Source organism: Phalaenopsis equestris, unplaced genomic scaffold (genome assembly GCF_001263595.1).
Source record: "Phalaenopsis equestris unplaced genomic scaffold, ASM126359v1 Scaffold000002, whole genome shotgun sequence".
Taxonomy (NCBI): Eukaryota; Viridiplantae; Streptophyta; class Magnoliopsida; order Asparagales; family Orchidaceae; genus Phalaenopsis; species Phalaenopsis equestris.
Window position 1 is genome coordinate 76,076,126 of NW_018164444.1, and position 18,758 is coordinate 76,094,883.

An 18,758-nucleotide genomic window follows, 5' to 3' on the forward strand; every position below is an offset into this window, starting at 1 on the left:
GTTAAATCCATATTTAATAATTCCAGCAAGGTGGTGGACTTAATAAATTTGAATTTACTAAATCCTGTTTGCAGCCAAACACCCCCTTAAATATATAAGTCATTTATAAGGAATATACTAATATTTTTGTGATAGTATAAGTTGTAGTTTTGTTTAGAAAGTTAAACTTTGGTGATAATTAGATTAGAAATTAGTTGTTAGAATATATTTTGAATATGGGACTCTTTGTTGGAGATAAAACTATCCAAAAACTCTTTCACAAGCCTTGCATTTGAAAGATATATTATTTTTATTTGTAATATTTTTACATATAAAAATAAAACAAAAATGGGTTGATTTATAATAACTTTAGCGCATTTGATATTATTGAGATATTATTATTATTAGTATTATTTTATCTTATGCACAAGGCTATGTTTACATTTTAAAATAAACACGAAACACTTATTTCAGGGAATTACATATATAATATCTAAGTAATAATTGTTTATAAAATCATAATTAATGCCGGTTTTTGAACTATCAAGTACCTGCATATGTGAGTCTCATGATTAAACCAATAAAAAATTTATAAAAGCTTGTGCATATTATGCTTAAACCACTAGAAATTTCGTAAATTTCTCAATAATTTTGAGAGTTAAGTGATAATTTAAAAATAAATTTAAAATTTTTGTATGTATGCTCCTTGATAATTTAAGAAATTTAAATTAAAACTTTTTTTTATGCTTCGGGCCTATTTTGTGATAGAAAAGTACTGCTCAAAAGAAAAATTTTATAAGCTGACGCTGAGACCTGCCACGCTCTATGACGTTGAATGTTGGTCTTTAAAAAAGAAGCATAAAATAAAGTTAAGTATTGCCGAGATGAGAATTATTAGGTACATGAGTGACTTTACTCTCAGAGACAAAACTCAAAATGAATGTATTCGTGATAGGGTTGGTGTAGCTCCAGTGATGGATAAAATTAGACGAAGCAGTTTGAGATGAATTGATCACATTAAATGTCAAACATCTGATGATCCGATTAGAAGAGTAGATGTTTTAGTTTCAACTTATGTTACTAAGAAGAATTGGGCATATTGAATAAAACATGATTTTAATTTATTAAATTTAAATGAAAATATGACATTATGAAATAAAGAAAAATGATTGATGTAACCGGCTTTACATAGTGGGGCCTTTGTTTTATTATCTATTTATCCGTCCTCCCCACCGTTCTTAACAAAAATCCTATAAATCCGCTTGGGATGGAGTCGTGGAGAGAGCAGTTGAAAGTAGCCATTCTTGTCGTTGGGGAGGCTTTCAATGGGTTAAACCTACTTCCCCTTCGTCCTTTTTATTTATTTAATAACTCTGCTCCTGTAGTTAATAGTTTTTAACACCTATCTATTTTCTACGGAGACTTCATTGTAGAAGAAATCCTTCGGAAAAAGACACCATTTTTCAATCGACATTGTTCCGATAAGAAGGTACGAAATCTACATAAATATGCTCCCCAATAAATGATCCCATAAATGCCATTTTTATATTTAATTAAGTAGAGGAAAAGTTGCATTTTTTTTCTGGACATAGCGTAGGTGGGTAGGTAGGGAAAACTCTCTTATTGTTTAAGAGCAAGTAGTCCCATGCCTTTCTTTAACATCCAAGTTTGGGTTTACATTCTGCTTGAGCATGTTCTTCTAGCTTGGCCTGATCTCTGTTTGCCTTTTGACTCCAGGTGCGATTCTAGAGCTCTGGAAGGAAAACAGAGAAAAGGGTTTATTTGCATTTTAATTTATTTCTTTTGTAAGTTTTTCTTGAGGCTGTTAAGATTATAGGAAAAGAAGGTAAGTAAAGTTGAAGGCGGCTTTGAAGTTCCTTTGAAGATTTGTTTGATGTTGGCAGCTTGACAGAGTAAAGTACTATTTTAAAGTTTTATGAAATTCTCTTTCTGAAATTTAAATTTCATGAACATTTTTGTAGATGGGGCTAGTTGAGTTCATATAAGTTTCGTTGCCTTCACTCCTTCTGCTAGACTCTACACATTAGAGATTTGGGCATTATTAGCTTTTTGATATTTAGAATGCTTAAAATTTTAATGAATTACTTTTTGAGCTAATCTTTGTTTCAAAGTCATGTTACAGTTGTGGTCCTTAGTAATAATTGAAAGCTTATGCTTTATTGTGTTTAGGCATGTGAGATTTATCTTGTTAACTTCTACATTATAGAGTACAAACATCTTTAGCATTCATATTCTGTCGATTGGACTTTAGGCATACCATAAGATTGTGGGTTGAACTAGGCAATGTTGATTAGGCTCAACCAAGTCCCATATGGATACATAGTCCTGACCAAGTTGTCCGAAGTTGATTGTTTTGTTGGGCTTTGGTGCCATGTGCAAGTTATATGTGATAGGCACTTATTGCAATATTAAATCTCTGAGTTTAAGTAGCCAAAATCTATCAATTGGGTGGCGTTGACTCCCTCTCATCTCGTCTTACAACACGTTGAAGAAGAAAGTTTAAGCTTTTCATCCTTAAAAGTGCATCAATGAAGTACATGCTTTATATCAAAAAGCATACAACTTATACTCAAACACTTAAATGTTACTTTTTCGAGCTTAAAGCACTGTGGGATCACTTGGCTTTGAATGTATTTTGCCTTATTTATTTATTTATTTATTTATTGCATTTTAATTTTAATGCACACTATTTTAAACATTGGTTGAGTTTTGTTGTATAATTTATTTTGATTTTTATATGGATGTGTATTCCTCGAAGGTTGATTTGCAATTTACTATTATGTTGCCATTGCCAAAGGCCTCCCCTTAATCTCCTTCATAATAGCAACAAGTTGATATTTGCTTTTTCTAACAGCATTGGAGAAGGCAAAAGTTATCTTAACGGAGATTTTTCAAAATGGGTATCTTGCAACTCTTCATTGCTGCATCTGTGCCGGTTCTAAAGGTGCTTATTGTCACCGGTGTTGGAGCATTTATTGCGACTGACTACATTGGCTTGCTTGGTGAAGAAGCAAGGAAGTATTTGAATAACGTGAGAAGCAGAAATTTTTATTTATTACATAGGCTGCTTCAAAAGATGAATACATGATTTGTTTTGAAAAATCATCTACGAATATTATATTTTTCTTCTTTGTCTTGCCTTGGTTAGGTTCGTTGACTTCTGCAAACAAACTAAGAAAATTTTTAAAATTTTGGCTTTCTAAATCCTTCAATAACATATATGTAAAAGAAAAAACAAACTAAGCGCATTTTCTTTTGCTTTTATTTTTATTTCATGCTTAGTTGACTAATTCAAGCAATAGTTCCATTTGATATTAAAAAAAGAAAAACTAACAAAATCTTTGATGAACAGATTGTATTTTATGTATTTAATCCAGCTCTTGTGGCAACCAATTTAGCTAGAACAGTAACATTGGAAGCGTCGTTCCATTGTAAGTTTCATTCTTTGAAGCTGGGATTTAATTCTTAATTGGTGCAGTTTCTATCACAGAAGATAATTTTTCCAAACACTCTTTTCCACAATTCCACCTTCAACTGATTGCCATTCGAATCCTTTTCTTTCATTAAATCTCATTGAGAAAAATAATACAAACTTGTTATCCTGCAGATGGTTTATGCCAATAAATATTCTTCTAACCTTTGTTGTTGGTTCTGCTTTCGGGTGGGTGATTATCCAAATCACAAAAGCTCCTCATCAAATCAGAGGCCTCATTTTGGGTTGTTGTGCTGCGGGTAAATATTATGTTTCAATGATTTACTAATGTTATGATGCATACCTGAGCTTTTAATCATATTGATGCTTCATGAATTTTTTATTTAATTTTTGTTCAATGTCTTCTTTTATATAGAAGGTTCTTTTCATCAGTTTGCTTTGAAATCTTGATTAAAATGATTTTTAGTACCAATGATTTGTAAAGTGGTATGTGTATGCTCCAATATTGTTATCATTGATTTCATCTGGACTAATTTGAGTTGGTTGTATAATTCCAATCCATTCATTATTGTCTGGTCTTCTTCTTCGACCATTTTTTTCATTTTTACGCTTTAGCCCTTAATTTAAGTGGATTTTTTTTTTTTTAATATGACATGGGAAACGAGATTTGAAATTAACTTCATACATGTACATGAAACGAAGAGATTCAGATTTGAAGCTCATAAAATTTAACTTACATCCTTTCTAATCAAGAATGCCACTAATCCATTAATCCATGTCTAAGTGAGATTTCAATCAGACTCAGATAAAGAAAGGGAAATACACACTAGAACTAGCTAGATGAAATGGAGGCATGCATGCGTATGATATATTTGTGTCTCGGTCATCTATTCTAAGATAACTCTTAGAGTACATATAAACTCACAAGATCATTATATAATGTATGTATCAGTAAGACTAAGAGTTGGCATATCACATGTCTACATCCAACATGATGAATCAATTGTCCAGTCATTACTTCTATAGTTCTATTAGAAACCATATGCTTGGTGTATTTTTATTTTAGATAATTCCAACCTATAAGTAGAAGATGTGCAGTCCTAGGATTCTAATCATCATCATTTTTCATAGATAGCCCAGGTATAAAAATTACAGAGTACTCTATATAAAGCAATAAAAGTATTATAAAAAAGGAAAAGACTAGTAAAAAGAGAGTGAAAATTTCTATCCAACTCTTCTTCTGTGGTGGTACAAACCAAATGCTGCGAAGCACTGACAAATCACGTAATTATACTTGTCACTCTAGTATTATATGGAACAGAGTCCGTGTATCGATCCCACGAGGAATGAGTGAATTTCCAATATGAAAATTTCTAGCCAATTGGTTTTCAATCTAGCATGTAGTTATGAAATTATGATATTTATGAAAAATCACTAATCCTAATTTTTGAAATATAACAAACCTAAGCTAACAAGGTGATGAAGTTAACGGTGTTTTCTGATGCTAGTAAAATACTTCATTGAATTGGTTTTGCAGAAATCTAAGCTTGAATTGTTGATTCAAATAGTAGGTAACAATCAGAGGCAATTCTTCTTCTTATCCACTACTAGGCATTTAAGAAGGTTTGATAATTATACAGTTTTAGTTCCCTAAATCAAGTGATTAACCAATAATCCATTTTTTTCCTAAATGATTGCATTAACCTAGAAGCAATATTTTTATTCTCCTAAATTAATGTGGTTTAACCCAGTTGTTTCACACAGGTTTCTTCTTAAACTCAAATAGCATATATTTTAACTATTCAACTAGTCAGGTTGAACTTAAAGGAAGAATAGAAGGTTAAAACATGATCTTATACAAAATTCATTAAAATCACAAAAGAAAATCCAAACTTTACATTCCTTCATCACTAATTCAAAAGTGAATATAATTTCTACTTTAAACATGCTTGAAAACAACAACAGTTCCATTTCATCAATAAGTAATATTAGAAACAAGAGGTTGAAAAGACAAAAACAAATGAAATTCTCCAAGAAGATTGCAACTCAGCTCTCTTTCATCTTCAATTGATATATTGAAGTTACAAACATGCTTGCTTACACACTAATAAATACTCACAATCACTCCACGCCCCACTCACTTACACTTGGATCTTCATGTTCCGGCATTTTCTCCTTAATCCCATGTGTAGAATGCGTATTGAATCCTCTAATCTTTGGTTGAAATGGCTTATATGCTTTGGATCGCGAATCGACGCCTGTGAACAGCTAAAAACACCAAAAGGTGTGAACTAGCGTCTAGCCACTGGTATGCAGGGCCTAGGTGTTGATCACTGGCGCTTGGGCGCTGCTATCGCTGCTCCTACTTTTCAGCTTCTCAGGTCATGTTTCTATGGCTTTGGGAGCCTAGGCCTGTAACCAGTGCCTAAGCACTTAGGTTGTGGCGCCTAGGCACTTTTGTCGCGGCGCTTACTTTCCACATTCTCTGTATTTTGGATCCAAATTTGAGCTCCTTGAGCGCTTAGGAGCTCCGCTTCAGCACCTAGGCACGGGTCCTTAGCTTGTTTCTTTGGTTCTTCAATTCCAATGAATCTTCTACTCTAAATCCTGCGAAATATATCACAAATGCCTTTCAAAAATATAAAAGTAACTTAAATGTAGATTAAAATAGAGCATATTCAATCACATTTCCAATACGTGTCATAAGATCTATATTCTTGAGTCTCCTACAAAACAAGTGTCAGTAACCAATATGAAACTATAGCTCTATGATCCCAACACATCATAACTTCATACATGTACAACCACCATCATTGCACTACACAAGCCTGGTTTATGAATAGAACAAAAATGAGGCAACCACACACACACACACACACACACACACACACACACAAACACACACACACACACACACATATGCATGCATGTGCACAAGTAAGAATCCTGTAGCATGTAAGCAGGCCGGCCAACCATTTAAATTGCATGGTCAGTTTAAAATGAATTGTCATTAATAACAAGGTCTTCCGTTTTTTTCATAGAAAAAATACAGCTGTTATTAATACCTTTTCTTAAAATCATTTTGATATAGGGTGCTTTTTTATTCATTACATTTTTTTAGTAAAGATATAATAAGTATTAATAAAACAACACACTTTTATGATGGTAGATAGAAACATTTCGTTTTTTTAACATAAGTAATTTATTTAACATTAAAATTATTTGGTAATTAGATTTCATTATAAATTAAGTTTTCTCTTTCGCTTCTTTAATGCGTGATGAATTGATGATAGTGCATGAGTATTCTTATTTAAATTTAAATTAATCTTATTAATTGTTTGTATTAAGACATAATTTTAATATTAATAGATACATAATATATTTTATATTAAATGTGAGATAATCAAGATACAGTAAAAATCATAAAATCAAATATTTAACATAGAAACTTTCTCAATATTTTCTATAATTTCTCGATGTTAGTTTTCATGTTAATTAACTAAAAAAAATGAGAAAATTCTTATAAAATACTTGAGTAATACAACACAATATATTGTTATTTAATTTTCTTATAGGTAGCATAACCATAATTTTTTCTTGGGGTTTTCCACCTAGTTATTTTAAAATTTTTCTCAATTTTTTACTATACATATACTCTTTATTATTATTATTATATAAACAAATTTGTGTTTACATTAAAAAATAAATTCCACTCTTCATTATGAATAAAAAAAACAAACACATATTTGAAATGTAAATATAAATAATAAATAATAATTTTCTTAGATCATTTTATATTTATATTTATATTTTTATCCCCACCCACACCCCGCCCATGATTGAAGATGCAAGCATGCATTGATTATCCAGCCAACTTGTTAATTGGACTTGACCCACTTGCATGGCACTATGCAATTGGTTATTAAAAGACACTGGACGGGGGAGAAGAAGGGGGTCACGTGAGTGGCTTCAAGGAAGATATGAATGTGTCTCCCTTCTTGCTTTTTATTTATTTATATATATATATAATTTATTGTGCCCTCACGATTTAATGCTAAGGGCAGGATATGGCTGCCCTTTCATGTGTGTGTCATGCATGGAAGCCATGCAAAGGGGTTTAATGGATTAATGGAGGATAACAATGGTTATATTTCTATGATAACATTAAGATTTTATTTTCTTGGCAAGTTGTTGGAATGACAATTGTCTTTATTAGTTCAGGCTTGACTCACCATTTTCTTATTATATGATAAATAAGATTAGCTTGGTGAAATGAATAAATTTCAAATCACAATTTCTTAAGATTGATTTTAGATTCATCTAGTTAAGCTCATTAGATTATGTTTTCTGTTGGATTCTATTATAAAAAGATGAACCATCAAGCCATCAGAATATGCTTTTCAGCTATTATAGTAATCAAATTTTTTTTTTCATATTTCATATATTTCAACAGGAAATTTAGGCAATATGCTTATCATTACAATCCCTGCCACTTGTAAGGAAAAAGGCAGCCCGTTCGGTGATCCCGACATTTGCGACAAATATGCACTGGCATATGCTTCTCTTTCCATGGCTGTTAAGTGCTTTGCTTTCTCATTAATCTTTGATGAATACATGGTTTATTAAACTTTGCAAAAATTAAATTTTTTATTATGAGTTTGGCTGAAAGATTACTTGTAATGAAACATTTCAGATAGGCGCAATAATTTTGTGGTCTTATGTGTACAATATTGTGCGAATATCATCAAGGCAACCAGAGGAAAAACAAAATACTAATGATCAAGTTTCTAAATTAGAATCTGCTGTGGATTGCACAAAGATAGTGCCAGGGAATTGCACATATGTGAAAGATATTGAGACTCACTCAGCTCTTGTTATTTGTAAAGATGACTCTGAAATAACCCAACCTTTATTTGCCCGATCAATATCAGAGAAGAAGGTCATTTCCACCATGCAGTCTCCTTTTTTTTATTTGTGGCATTTACATACATACCACTCAATCTCTATCTTTTACATATCTAACACCTAAAGTTTACTTTCTCACATTCATGCCGCCCAAATCTTTCATAACACATAAAAAGTATGACTATTTGAACTTTTAAAAAGTAAAGTACACCTTTCCATGCATAGATAAGGTGTTAGATTTGTAAATTCATAGAATTGAGTGGTATGTATGTAAATCTTCCTTTTTTTGATTTAGGCTTTATAAAGTCAAACTTATTTTTTGTTATGCCATTTAAGATCCACGTAAACCTATCTGTTACGTTCTTCTAAAGAAATGATCTTCTATGATGATTATGTCAATTCTCTTGTGAAGATTTACTTTCTACGAATATTTTAATGCTTTAATAATTATGTTCATTGTTGTATGGGGCGAGAACCGTTCTTTTATCAATTTTGAATTTAAGCTGACTGTTATTACAATATGCTTATTACATTTTACAATATTCTTTTGCAGGTGTCTCTCTTACAAAAAATGCAGTCTGTTATCAACTTTAGAAACTTGTTTGCACCGTCAACAATTGGTGTGGTATGATATTGTTGCTTTTATTCTTTACTGACCACTGAATCACTGCTTAGTATTTTCAGTTGTCTAACATTAAGAATTAATATTTTTACCAAGTTTGACTAAGTCTAGCCCAGTCTTTTAAATTTTCCTTTTTTTGAAATACTGGATATGCTTACAATTTGATATATTGGAAATAGATTCTCCAACCATTCAGAAGTTGGTATCATTTGGAGACAAAACCTCTAGAGTTTTCTATGCTTGATTGGTTATTTAGCTTTTCGGAGTTGCAAGTTGGTTATTTAACTAAGTATGGATTTTAGGAATCCAACTATGAATATATAAAATTTTTATCTATAGTTTTTTGTACTTGATAGTAATGAGAAGATCAGTAAGCAATGGACATGTAGATGTTATGCAATTTATGTACACAATATGGAAAGGACTTTCTGTGAGAATTTATTAGCTTCAAATTATGCTTTAACGTGTGTGGGCTCCGAAAATTGGACTACCCGACCTCTCTCAGAAAGAAAAGAGTATGGGTGAGAGAGTTTATCGTGAGGTTGTAGGTCAATTTTTAGAAGAGATAAAATAGTAGATAAGAAACTAATTTTGCTCTCATTTTGTGAGGACGTTAAGATATGTGGTTCGAGGTTTTTTCCATGGGCGCAATCTTCTATGTAGTCGCCCCAATCTGACAGAAAGATCCTTATTAGCATTCATGAGTGGGGTCAGATACATAAATCTTTTTTCTCCATTGTGTCCTATTGAGTGTCATATTTTAATTTTATTCTAATAAATTAAGATCATTTTTTATATAATATGCCCAAGTCTTTCTAGGGTTGTCTATGCTTTTCTAAACATAAGTCAAATCTGAAACATTTACTCTCCTAACCGGATCATCAGATGGTCGACGTTTAATGTGACCAAACTATCTAAGACGACTCTCTCTAATTTTGTACGTCACTAGAGCTACACCAACCCTATCACAGATATATTCATCTTTCATTTTGTCTCTAAGGGTAAAACTACTCATCTACCTAATCATTCTCATCTCGGTAACAATTAACTTAGTAATATGCTTCTCTTTTAAAGACCAACATTTAGCGCCATAGGGGCATTGCAGGTCTCACCACCATCTTATAGCATTTTCCTTTCAGTCTAAGCGGAACTTTTCTATCACACAAAAGGCCCGAAGCATTCCTCCACTTCAACCAACAAACTTGAATTCTATTATTAACATCCCCATCTATATCACCATTACTTTGACCAACAGACTCGAGATATCTAAATTGTTCACACCTTTTAAGAATTTGATCACCCAAATTTGATCACCCAAAGTTCACCCAAAGTTACACTTATGTCACTAGAGTTATTACTACTAAAATTACGTTCCATATATTCAGAAATATATTAGCTATTATTGATTGAATAGATTTTAATTTAGTTAGATATCCTTTTCTAGTTCATTTATGCAGCTTATTAAAAAGCTCAGGAATTTAGTTGTAAAGCTACAACCATGCGTCTTTTCAACTCTGAAGAAGTTGTTTTTCTTTTTCCATGAAATATTTTGATGACCCTTTTGCATTGTAATCTTCATTATTACGAAACCAACTTCTTGGAGTAAGATCATAAAAGCTTCCTCCATGTTTTCTATTGAGTGTAACAATGCATGCTGACTTTATTTTGCTCCAAATTGTTTAATATAATTTTTTTTCATGGCACCTTTAATCTAACCACTTATTCCTTGTAATCCTTCCACATCTACTTCTATTGCTGACACCATTTTTTTCCCTTATATTCACGTACCAAAAAAGTTTATTTTCAAATAATTTTTTAAAATATTTATTATTTGGTAATGATGGTACAAAAAAAATAAATATCTTCGAACCAACTCTAAAAAGCGGGTACAGCTATTGCATGTCAGTGTTCTTCTCCTCATATACAGTGTTTGGAGACTATAGATAAGGAAAATAACCGGAATAATGTGTGTCATAAGGGCATGGGCTTCCTCTTTTATTGATCAGAGAAAATAAAAATTACTCATAATTTTGATGTTTCGTGTGCTATGACATAATTTGTTTCTTAAGTGGGTGATATTTGAGCAGCGTCGGTGGTTGTCGAGCTGATTTAGCACAAATTGCATGTTATCATGTTCATTATCATTTGTTTCATCATATTTGCTCGAGTTGATTGATAGGGCATGTTTGTAGGTCAATAATATGTTTATTTTGTTACGAGTAATTTTTATTTTCTCTAATTAATAACAATGGAAGCCTATGCCCTTATGAAACACATCATTTCGGTTATTTTTCTCATCCATAGTCTCCAAACATTGAAGATGAGGAGAAGAACACCGCTGACATGCAATAGCTGTACCCGCTTTTTAGAGTTGGTTTGAAGATTTTTTTTTTTTTTGTACCATCATTACAAAATAATAAATATTTAAAAAAAAATTCTTTGAAAATAAACTTTTTTGGTACATGAATATGGAACATAAGGGAAAAAATGGTGTCAATAATAGAAGTAGATGTGGAAGGATTACAAAGAACATGTAGTAGAATAAAGGTACCATGACAAAAGTTATGTTAAACAATTTGGTGCAAAATAAAGTCAGTATGCATTGTTACACTCAATAGAAGAGAATGGAGTAAGATTTTATGAATCTTACTCCAAGAAGTTGGTTTTGTAATAATGAAGATTACAATGCAAAAAGAAAAACAACTTCTTCAGAATTGAAGAGACGCATGGTTGTAGGTTTACATTAAAATCCTTAGCTTTTTAATAAGCTGCATAAATGAACCAGAAAAAGGATACCTACCTGAATTAAAATCTATTCAATCAATCAGAGCTAATGTATTTCTATATAAAAATTTCAAAAAAAAAAATCATTTTATTCATAATAATCTCAATGGATTTTACTCCCAACTGCAAATTATGGAATCATTTTGTGATATGTATGCTTTAAGACATGCAATTTTGTTCATAACTATCGCTTCATGATTCTTTTTTTTTAATTCTTTTATTGCTTGTGCAGATTTTTGGGTTCATTGTAGGTTTGATAGCGCCAATTAGAAATGCTTTAATTGGTGAAAGTGCTCCTCTCCGTGTGATTCAAGACTCTGTTTCTTTAATAAGGTATGCTCTTGATGTTGACCATTAACATTATTATGTGCAAGTGATTTCGTATGAAAATAGTTTCTCTAAAATGCATGTTATTTCAATATAAAATAACCTTTTTTGGCAAGTGTCTCTTGTATCGAATGCTAATATAAATATCAAATCTGTCGACTTAGAGAGTAAATTTAAATCGTATAAAATCTTGATGTTGTATAACACGTATGCATGTGTTAAAATGGGGCATTTACATACATATCATATAATTTGTATCTATTTATATAGCTGACACTGGAAATTTTAAATTTTTACATATATATAACACTCAAATCTTTCATATGACGTCAAAAATACCACCATTATTAACTTTTAAAAAGCAAAAAAAAACACCTTTTCAAGCTCAAGTTGGTATAAATGTAAAAGTCTAGGCTTTAGATATGTAAATACATGGGATATGTTTGGTATGTATGTATATCTTCCTATAAACTTCAATGTAATTAGGGCTGTCAATTTGGCTCGTTGTTCGTGAACAACTCGTGTTCGGCTCGTTAAGTAGCTCGTGTTCGGCTCGTTCGTTAAGCCTAACGAGCCGAACACGAATAAATTTTTAAGCTCGAAATGTAAACGAGCCGAACACGAACAACAGTTTGTTCACTCGTGTTCGGCTCGAAATGGCTCGAAAAAAAAATATAACTTACTATATATGTGGTTAGTGTCTTCCTTTGTATAGATTTGATCCAGGTTCGAATCCCACACTTGACATCTATTTTTCTCAATTTTAGTTTAATGAGCCAATTTCGAGTCGAACACGAACACGAATATTTAAATCGAGCCGAACACGAACACACTGTTCACGAGCCGATTTCGAACACGAGCCGATTTCGAACACGAGCTATTTCGAACGAGCCGAACACGAGCCAAGCCTGAGCTCGCTCAAGCTCGGCTCGTTTACAGCCCTAAATGTAATATAAGAGACTAGCATATTGTAGAAGAGAATTTTATGAAATTTTCCTGAAATATCAAAGATATTTAAATCACTTTATGGCGTTCATATGAATAAGTTTCTTCCATGATAATTATTGAATTTTTAGTCATGAAAACCATTTTACCTTTTTTTGAAATTCAGTGATGGAGCAATTCCAAGTTTGACTTTGATTTTGGGAGGAAATCTTCTTAAAGGTAATGTAAAAACTTTAAACTTACAAAAAAATAAAATCTTTTACACAAATAATTGCATATTTACACTTTGAATCATCAGGATTAAGAGGCTCCAGCATTAGAGCTTCAGCTGTTATTGGAGTTATAGTGGTTCGCTATGTGCTATTACCATTGGCGGGCATAGTTATTGTGAAAGGTGCTGTTTTTCTAGGCCTTGTGCATGCTGATCCTTTGTATCAGTTTGTCCTGATGGTGCAATATGCCGTTCCACCTGCTATGAACATAGGTGATTCTCCAAGCTGCCTCCATCTTCATTTTTATAATATTTTTTTAAGTAAAAGAAAGAAAATTTCTTGAAGTTCTTGTCAGTTTTTTGTTACTGTAAAGTCGGTAAAATGTTGAAATTAAACAAGTCCTTGGAGGACATCTCATTTTTTTTTTTTCGGAAGATTTATATGCATACAACTAAATTTTTACATATATGCCACCTTACCTATGCGTGAAACTGTATATTTCACTTCTTAAAAATAGTGCTACTTTTGATGTGATATAGGTGGTCTAGATGTAAAAAGAAAGTTTTGATGTTAGATATGTAAAAACATAAAAATTGGTTGGTATGTATGTAAATAGGGCTATCAAAAAAGCTTGTTGTTCGTAAATGGCTCGTGTTCGATTGTTAAACAAGCAAGTTGAACATGAATAATTTTTTTAAGCTTGAATTATAAACTAGCCGAACACGAACATCCCTCTGTTTTATTGTGTTCGGCTCATTTTAACATGAAATAATGAAATTATATATATTTATATCTAAGCCTAAATCATCACAGCTTGTGTGGTCATGTGTTTCTACGTCTTTTTATTGCATAAGAATGGTGTAGTTTCCAATTCAACGCCCCCCATATCTATTTATCAATCCAACGCCCTCCATATCTATTTATCTTATTATTTTAGCGTGGTTAATTTTGAGCCTAACATAAATAATATGTAAATTGAGCCGAACAAGAACGCATGGTTCTCAAGCAATTTCAAACACAAGCCAATTTAGAACGAGCCGCTCGCTCAAGCTCAGCCGTAAGCCTGAGTTGGCTTAAGCTCGGCTCATCTACAGACCTATATAATGTAAATGCTCCTTTTTATATATATAGTTTGTTTAATCTTTATGATTCTACAACAGGGACTATGACTCAATTGTTTGGCGCCGGCGAAAGCGAGTGCTCGGTGCTCTTCCTCTGGACATATGCTTTTGCTTCAGTTGCAGTCACCTTCTGGTCAACATATTTCATGTGGTTGGTCTCTTGACACATTGCGCAATGTGTCACAACATCATTCTAAAATCTTCCCTTTTTTATTATAGGATTAGCTCATGATTGTTGAGCGGGAGATTAGATTATGGAGATTTACATACACATCACATAATCCTTATGTATGTATACATCTATCAGTTAAATTTCAATATTTGATTATATAACAATTATATCTTTACATCACATAAAACATATATGTTTAGATGTGATTGAGATTATAATGTTTATATAAATCAATATCAAAGTTTAAGTGTTGGATAAGTAAATGCATAAAACTTGTGTGATGTGTTTGTAAATCTGCCATTAGATTATTATGATGGCATATGAGAGCAAGTTAGCATAGGAAATGAATTATTATATGAATTGTAACTGGATATTTATATAATTATATGACTTCTGTGTTTCTTTTATGTAAGGATTTCACTGCTTTATATTTGAGAAAATGCACTAAAGCCTTCATAATTTCAAATTTGGCAAATCTAACACGAGTTGTATTTACATTTTAAATTGAGAAAAGTGTCAAAATAATCTCGAGATTTTTTGCAGACGGTTATATTAGTTTCAGAGTATATAAAAATGTTAATTTATTCGCAAAACTCTTTTAATAAGTTTATTTCATTTTTTTAATTGTTAGATATGTAAAAGCATAGGCATTGTTAGATATTTAAAGGCATAGGCATTGGTTGGTATGTATGTAAATACGCCTAAAGTATTTAGTTAATGTTAAAAGTTGCATATATTTGTGAATTTTATATTGCGAGGTATCATGTATTTTGTTAAAAGATTTTAGAAATATTGTGATCATTTGAATTTTGTTTTTTTGTAAACTTATTATTGAGAACTTATTTCAATGTGACAAATCAAACAATGTTAAGAATTTGCAAATTTAAGCTTAAATAGGTTTGAATCAAGCATTTAAAAGGTAAAAGTATAATTAAGCATTTTTCAAGGTAATTTGTGGGATTATATTATATTAACTTATGCGTTTGTATGATCAAGATAATTGTCTTAATGAAAGTATTCTGACGTAGGGGTGTAAACGAACCGAACACGAACGAACAAAGCTTGTGTTCGTGTTCGGTTCGTTTAAAATTTAGTTTGTTTGAAATAAGCTCGTGTTCGTTTCTTAACGAACGAGCCGAACACGCTAATATTAATATATAAAAATAATATTATATATTAATTATATAACTTATATTATATAAATATACAATATCTATATTAGTATATTACTACTATAATATATTAATATATTATTATTATTATTTTATTATATATTATAATTTATAAAATTTAATGTTTTAAAATATAATAAATTTTTTATATATAATTATTTTATATTATTTTATATTTCTAACAATAACGATTCGAACACGAACGAACGCATCACTGTTCGTGTTTGGTTCGTTTAACTAACCGAACGAAAAAAATTTGTTCGTGTTTGTCTCGTTTACTTATCGAACGAATCGAACACGAACTCATTGACGAACCGAACACGAATTGTTCGCGAACAACGAGCTTTTTTGACAGCCCTATTCTGACGAATCTAAACACACAATTTTGTGTTTATTAAAATAGTTAATTGTCCAAATAAAAATTAAAAAAAGAATTAAGAGAGATTTATTTGGACCTTGCAACGAACTGTCTAGCATGATTTTAGTCTTAGGAAAGAACCAAACTACTTTTTGCATTCCTTCATTCAACATCTTGTCGCATTTATATGCTAATCTTGCCATTGTACAAAAATTGTGAACGAGTAGGTTGATTTTTTTTCCTAAATTTAAGAATTAATGTGCATTTACAAGCAAATGTGTGCATGTACGCTATTGTCGTTCTGGCTTTTCCAATGAAATTGATAGAACAATTAGATGAGTAGAATTGCAAATAAACTATGAAGCTTTAGGCTAGTCCACCTATTTGGGTTCCTTGTAGAGTTTAGGCTATCTAAGCTTTCACCTCCGTCTTGAAATACTTCTTACCTTACTCTATCCTTTAGCTTAGGGATCCCATTCAACTCAAATGACTCAAATACCAAACTTTCACATTGATCTTCCCAATCCATATATCCAAGCTCAAAATATTCAACCAGTCAAACTGATTCAACTTATCTTAATCTCTTTTAATTTCAACTTAATTTTTAACTCAAAGTTATTCAATCATCATCAAATCTAAGCCTTTCAGGTCAACCTCCATCACTTGAATGGTTAAATCCCTCCTCTCAGGCCTTTCCATGACACATTGTTATTGGATTATAAGTCCAACCTTTTTAGCCTAATTTTTCCAAGACTCCAAACTTGCATACATTTACCAACCTTTGAAATCTCAACTTTGCAAGTCCAACCTTGAAATCAAAGTAACATAAAATCAATATTGTAATTGAGTCTAAAGTTAAAAGTTTTATAGATGTAATTAATTACTAAACCCTAGAATAAAATAAACATTGTCTTACACTGAGAAGGTAGGAAAGAAACCTGATTCACGTAGACTAGTAAGCCTTAAAAAATTTTCATCTTCCAAATGATTAGGTCGATTTCTAAGGTAATATTTATTCTCCTTGTGTATGAATAATATTCTTTAAATGTCATGTCCAATCATTTAGATATAAACCTTTCAATATCTATGGTGGACACACATCAAATAAATAAATAAATAAAATCTTATTGGTATATTCAATCTTCGAACTCCTTTCTTTGCTCTGATTGACCTTAGGTTGGTTTTTGTGATTTTGTGATATGATATGCATATGTGGCTTTGTTTTTTGCATTTCCATCTACATTAGTTTGGAGATCTCTACCCTAAAATTTTTCATGCATTTGTCATTGGATTTGAGCCCTCTGTGGACATCCATATGTGGCTTTCTTTAATATCTCAGCTACTTTATATTTCTCTATATTGGTATGGATTTAGTATTCTTTATTGGTGTTACTTTGTTCTTTGGGAGAACTTATACATTTAGTTGGTGTTGTTGGTTTTCTGGAGTTAGTGTTCTTTATTGTGAGTGTGGAGAAGTGAAATAATGTTAGTTTATGATTTAGTGTTCTCTAGAAGTGTTGGTTTATTTTTTTGGAAGAAATTATGCTTCTGTTGTTATTCTTTTTTAATACCTCACCACCCTCTCAAGCACCTAGTATACTTCTTTGTTATTTATTTTGTTGTGGTGCATTAGTGGAGCTGTGGTGACATTGTGATGACATGATTTTAAGCTAGCATAATTAATACTTCCTTTGCACAAAGCATTGTATTTCAAAGCTTCATGCTATGGTGTTTTTATGATGTAGCTTGATGTTGGGAGTGAGGGTTAGGGCTTGCATCCTTTTGTGAATTCAATGTTTAGCTTTTTGGGATGGCATAATTGCTCTTATATTTACACAGAGCCCGTTGTGGTGCAATGTTATTGGGAGTGCGGTGTATTGCGTCCATCATCTTGTAAATTCATTACTAATTGCTTGTGCTTTCTTAAGATAGCAAAATTGATCATGTGAATTCACTTTTGGTTTGGTGCTCTCTCTCTTATACTTGTGTTGTTGTTTTCTTTGAGTAGTGGCATTGTGTCCATCCTATTTTGAAATCATTGTTTTGAATCAGTAGGTTAATGTTTTATGGATTTCTTAAAGAAATCAGAAATGCTCTTACTTCTACATAGAGTACTGGACTTCATAGCTTCATCTATGTTACATTAGCATAAAGTAGAAACAACTACATAGATGAAATATGAAATATTGCACATATGTCTATATGTTGATTGCTTTTATGGGGGTTAATTTTCTCTCTTAGGTGCTTTTCTCTATATCATTTCATATAACTTATATGTTGGTTACTTTTGTTGGGGTTAATTTCTGACACGCTTACATTATTGGAATAAAGGGTTAGTTTATGGTAGTTGAATATGTTGGTATCTTTGTGTGCCAATAATCAAAACATATGCTAAGTCATTTCAAATAAATTTGATGAGTAATCAACATATATATACATTAATTTATTTTATCAAGTTCATGTATTGTAACTTTTTTATTTTTTTTTCTCTCATCAAAATTAATGTGTCAAATGGGCAAGACAAGAGATAGCAGTGTATGTGTAATGTGGGAAAGAGATATAAAGATAATATTTTGTGACATTTGTTTAAAAGAAGTTAAGTTGTTTATAGATCGAAGACAATTTTCAACAAAGTTGGGTGGCAGAACATCATTAAAAATTTTAAAGAATAAACTGAATATGGGTATGATAGGATTGATTAAAGAAT

General features: G+C 31.5%; 1 protein-coding gene across 2 annotated transcripts; it reads left to right on the forward strand.

Annotated features, from left to right (window-relative positions):
* Positions 1–1,598: 1,598 nt before the first annotated feature.
* LOC110017836 (protein PIN-LIKES 3-like) lies at positions 1,599–14,646 on the forward strand. Of its 2 annotated transcripts, XM_020714956.1 has the most exons (11): positions 1,599–1,892; positions 2,855–3,031; positions 3,353–3,420; positions 3,608–3,732; positions 7,887–8,008; positions 8,127–8,372; positions 8,892–8,963; positions 11,977–12,077; positions 13,183–13,235; positions 13,315–13,500; positions 14,389–14,646. In XM_020714956.1, exons 2-11 carry the CDS (start codon positions 2,897–2,899, stop codon positions 14,511–14,513), a joined length of 1,233 nt encoding a protein of 410 aa, XP_020570615.1. In that variant the 5' UTR covers positions 1,599–1,892; positions 2,855–2,896; the 3' UTR covers positions 14,514–14,646. The 2 variants fall into 2 exon arrangements, with proteins under 2 accessions (XP_020570615.1, XP_020570614.1); XM_020714955.1 differs by lacking the exons at positions 1,599–1,892; positions 2,855–3,031 and having other exon boundaries at positions 3,358–3,431; positions 14,389–14,644.
* The last annotated feature ends 4,112 nt before the right edge of the window (positions 14,647–18,758 follow it).

Excerpts from the sequence above, each read along its gene's own strand:
- LOC110017836 (XM_020714956.1), top strand. The coding sequence starts at position 2,897 with ATGGGTATCTTGCAACTCTTCATTGCTGCATCTGTGCCGGTTCTAAAG. Across the intron at positions 3,733-7,886 it reads TTTGGGTTGTTGTGCTGCGG|GAAATTTAGGCAATATGCTT; the intron begins GTAAATATTATG and ends ATATTTCAACAG. Across the intron at positions 8,964-11,976 it reads CACCGTCAACAATTGGTGTG|ATTTTTGGGTTCATTGTAGG; the intron begins GTATGATATTGT and ends TTGCTTGTGCAG.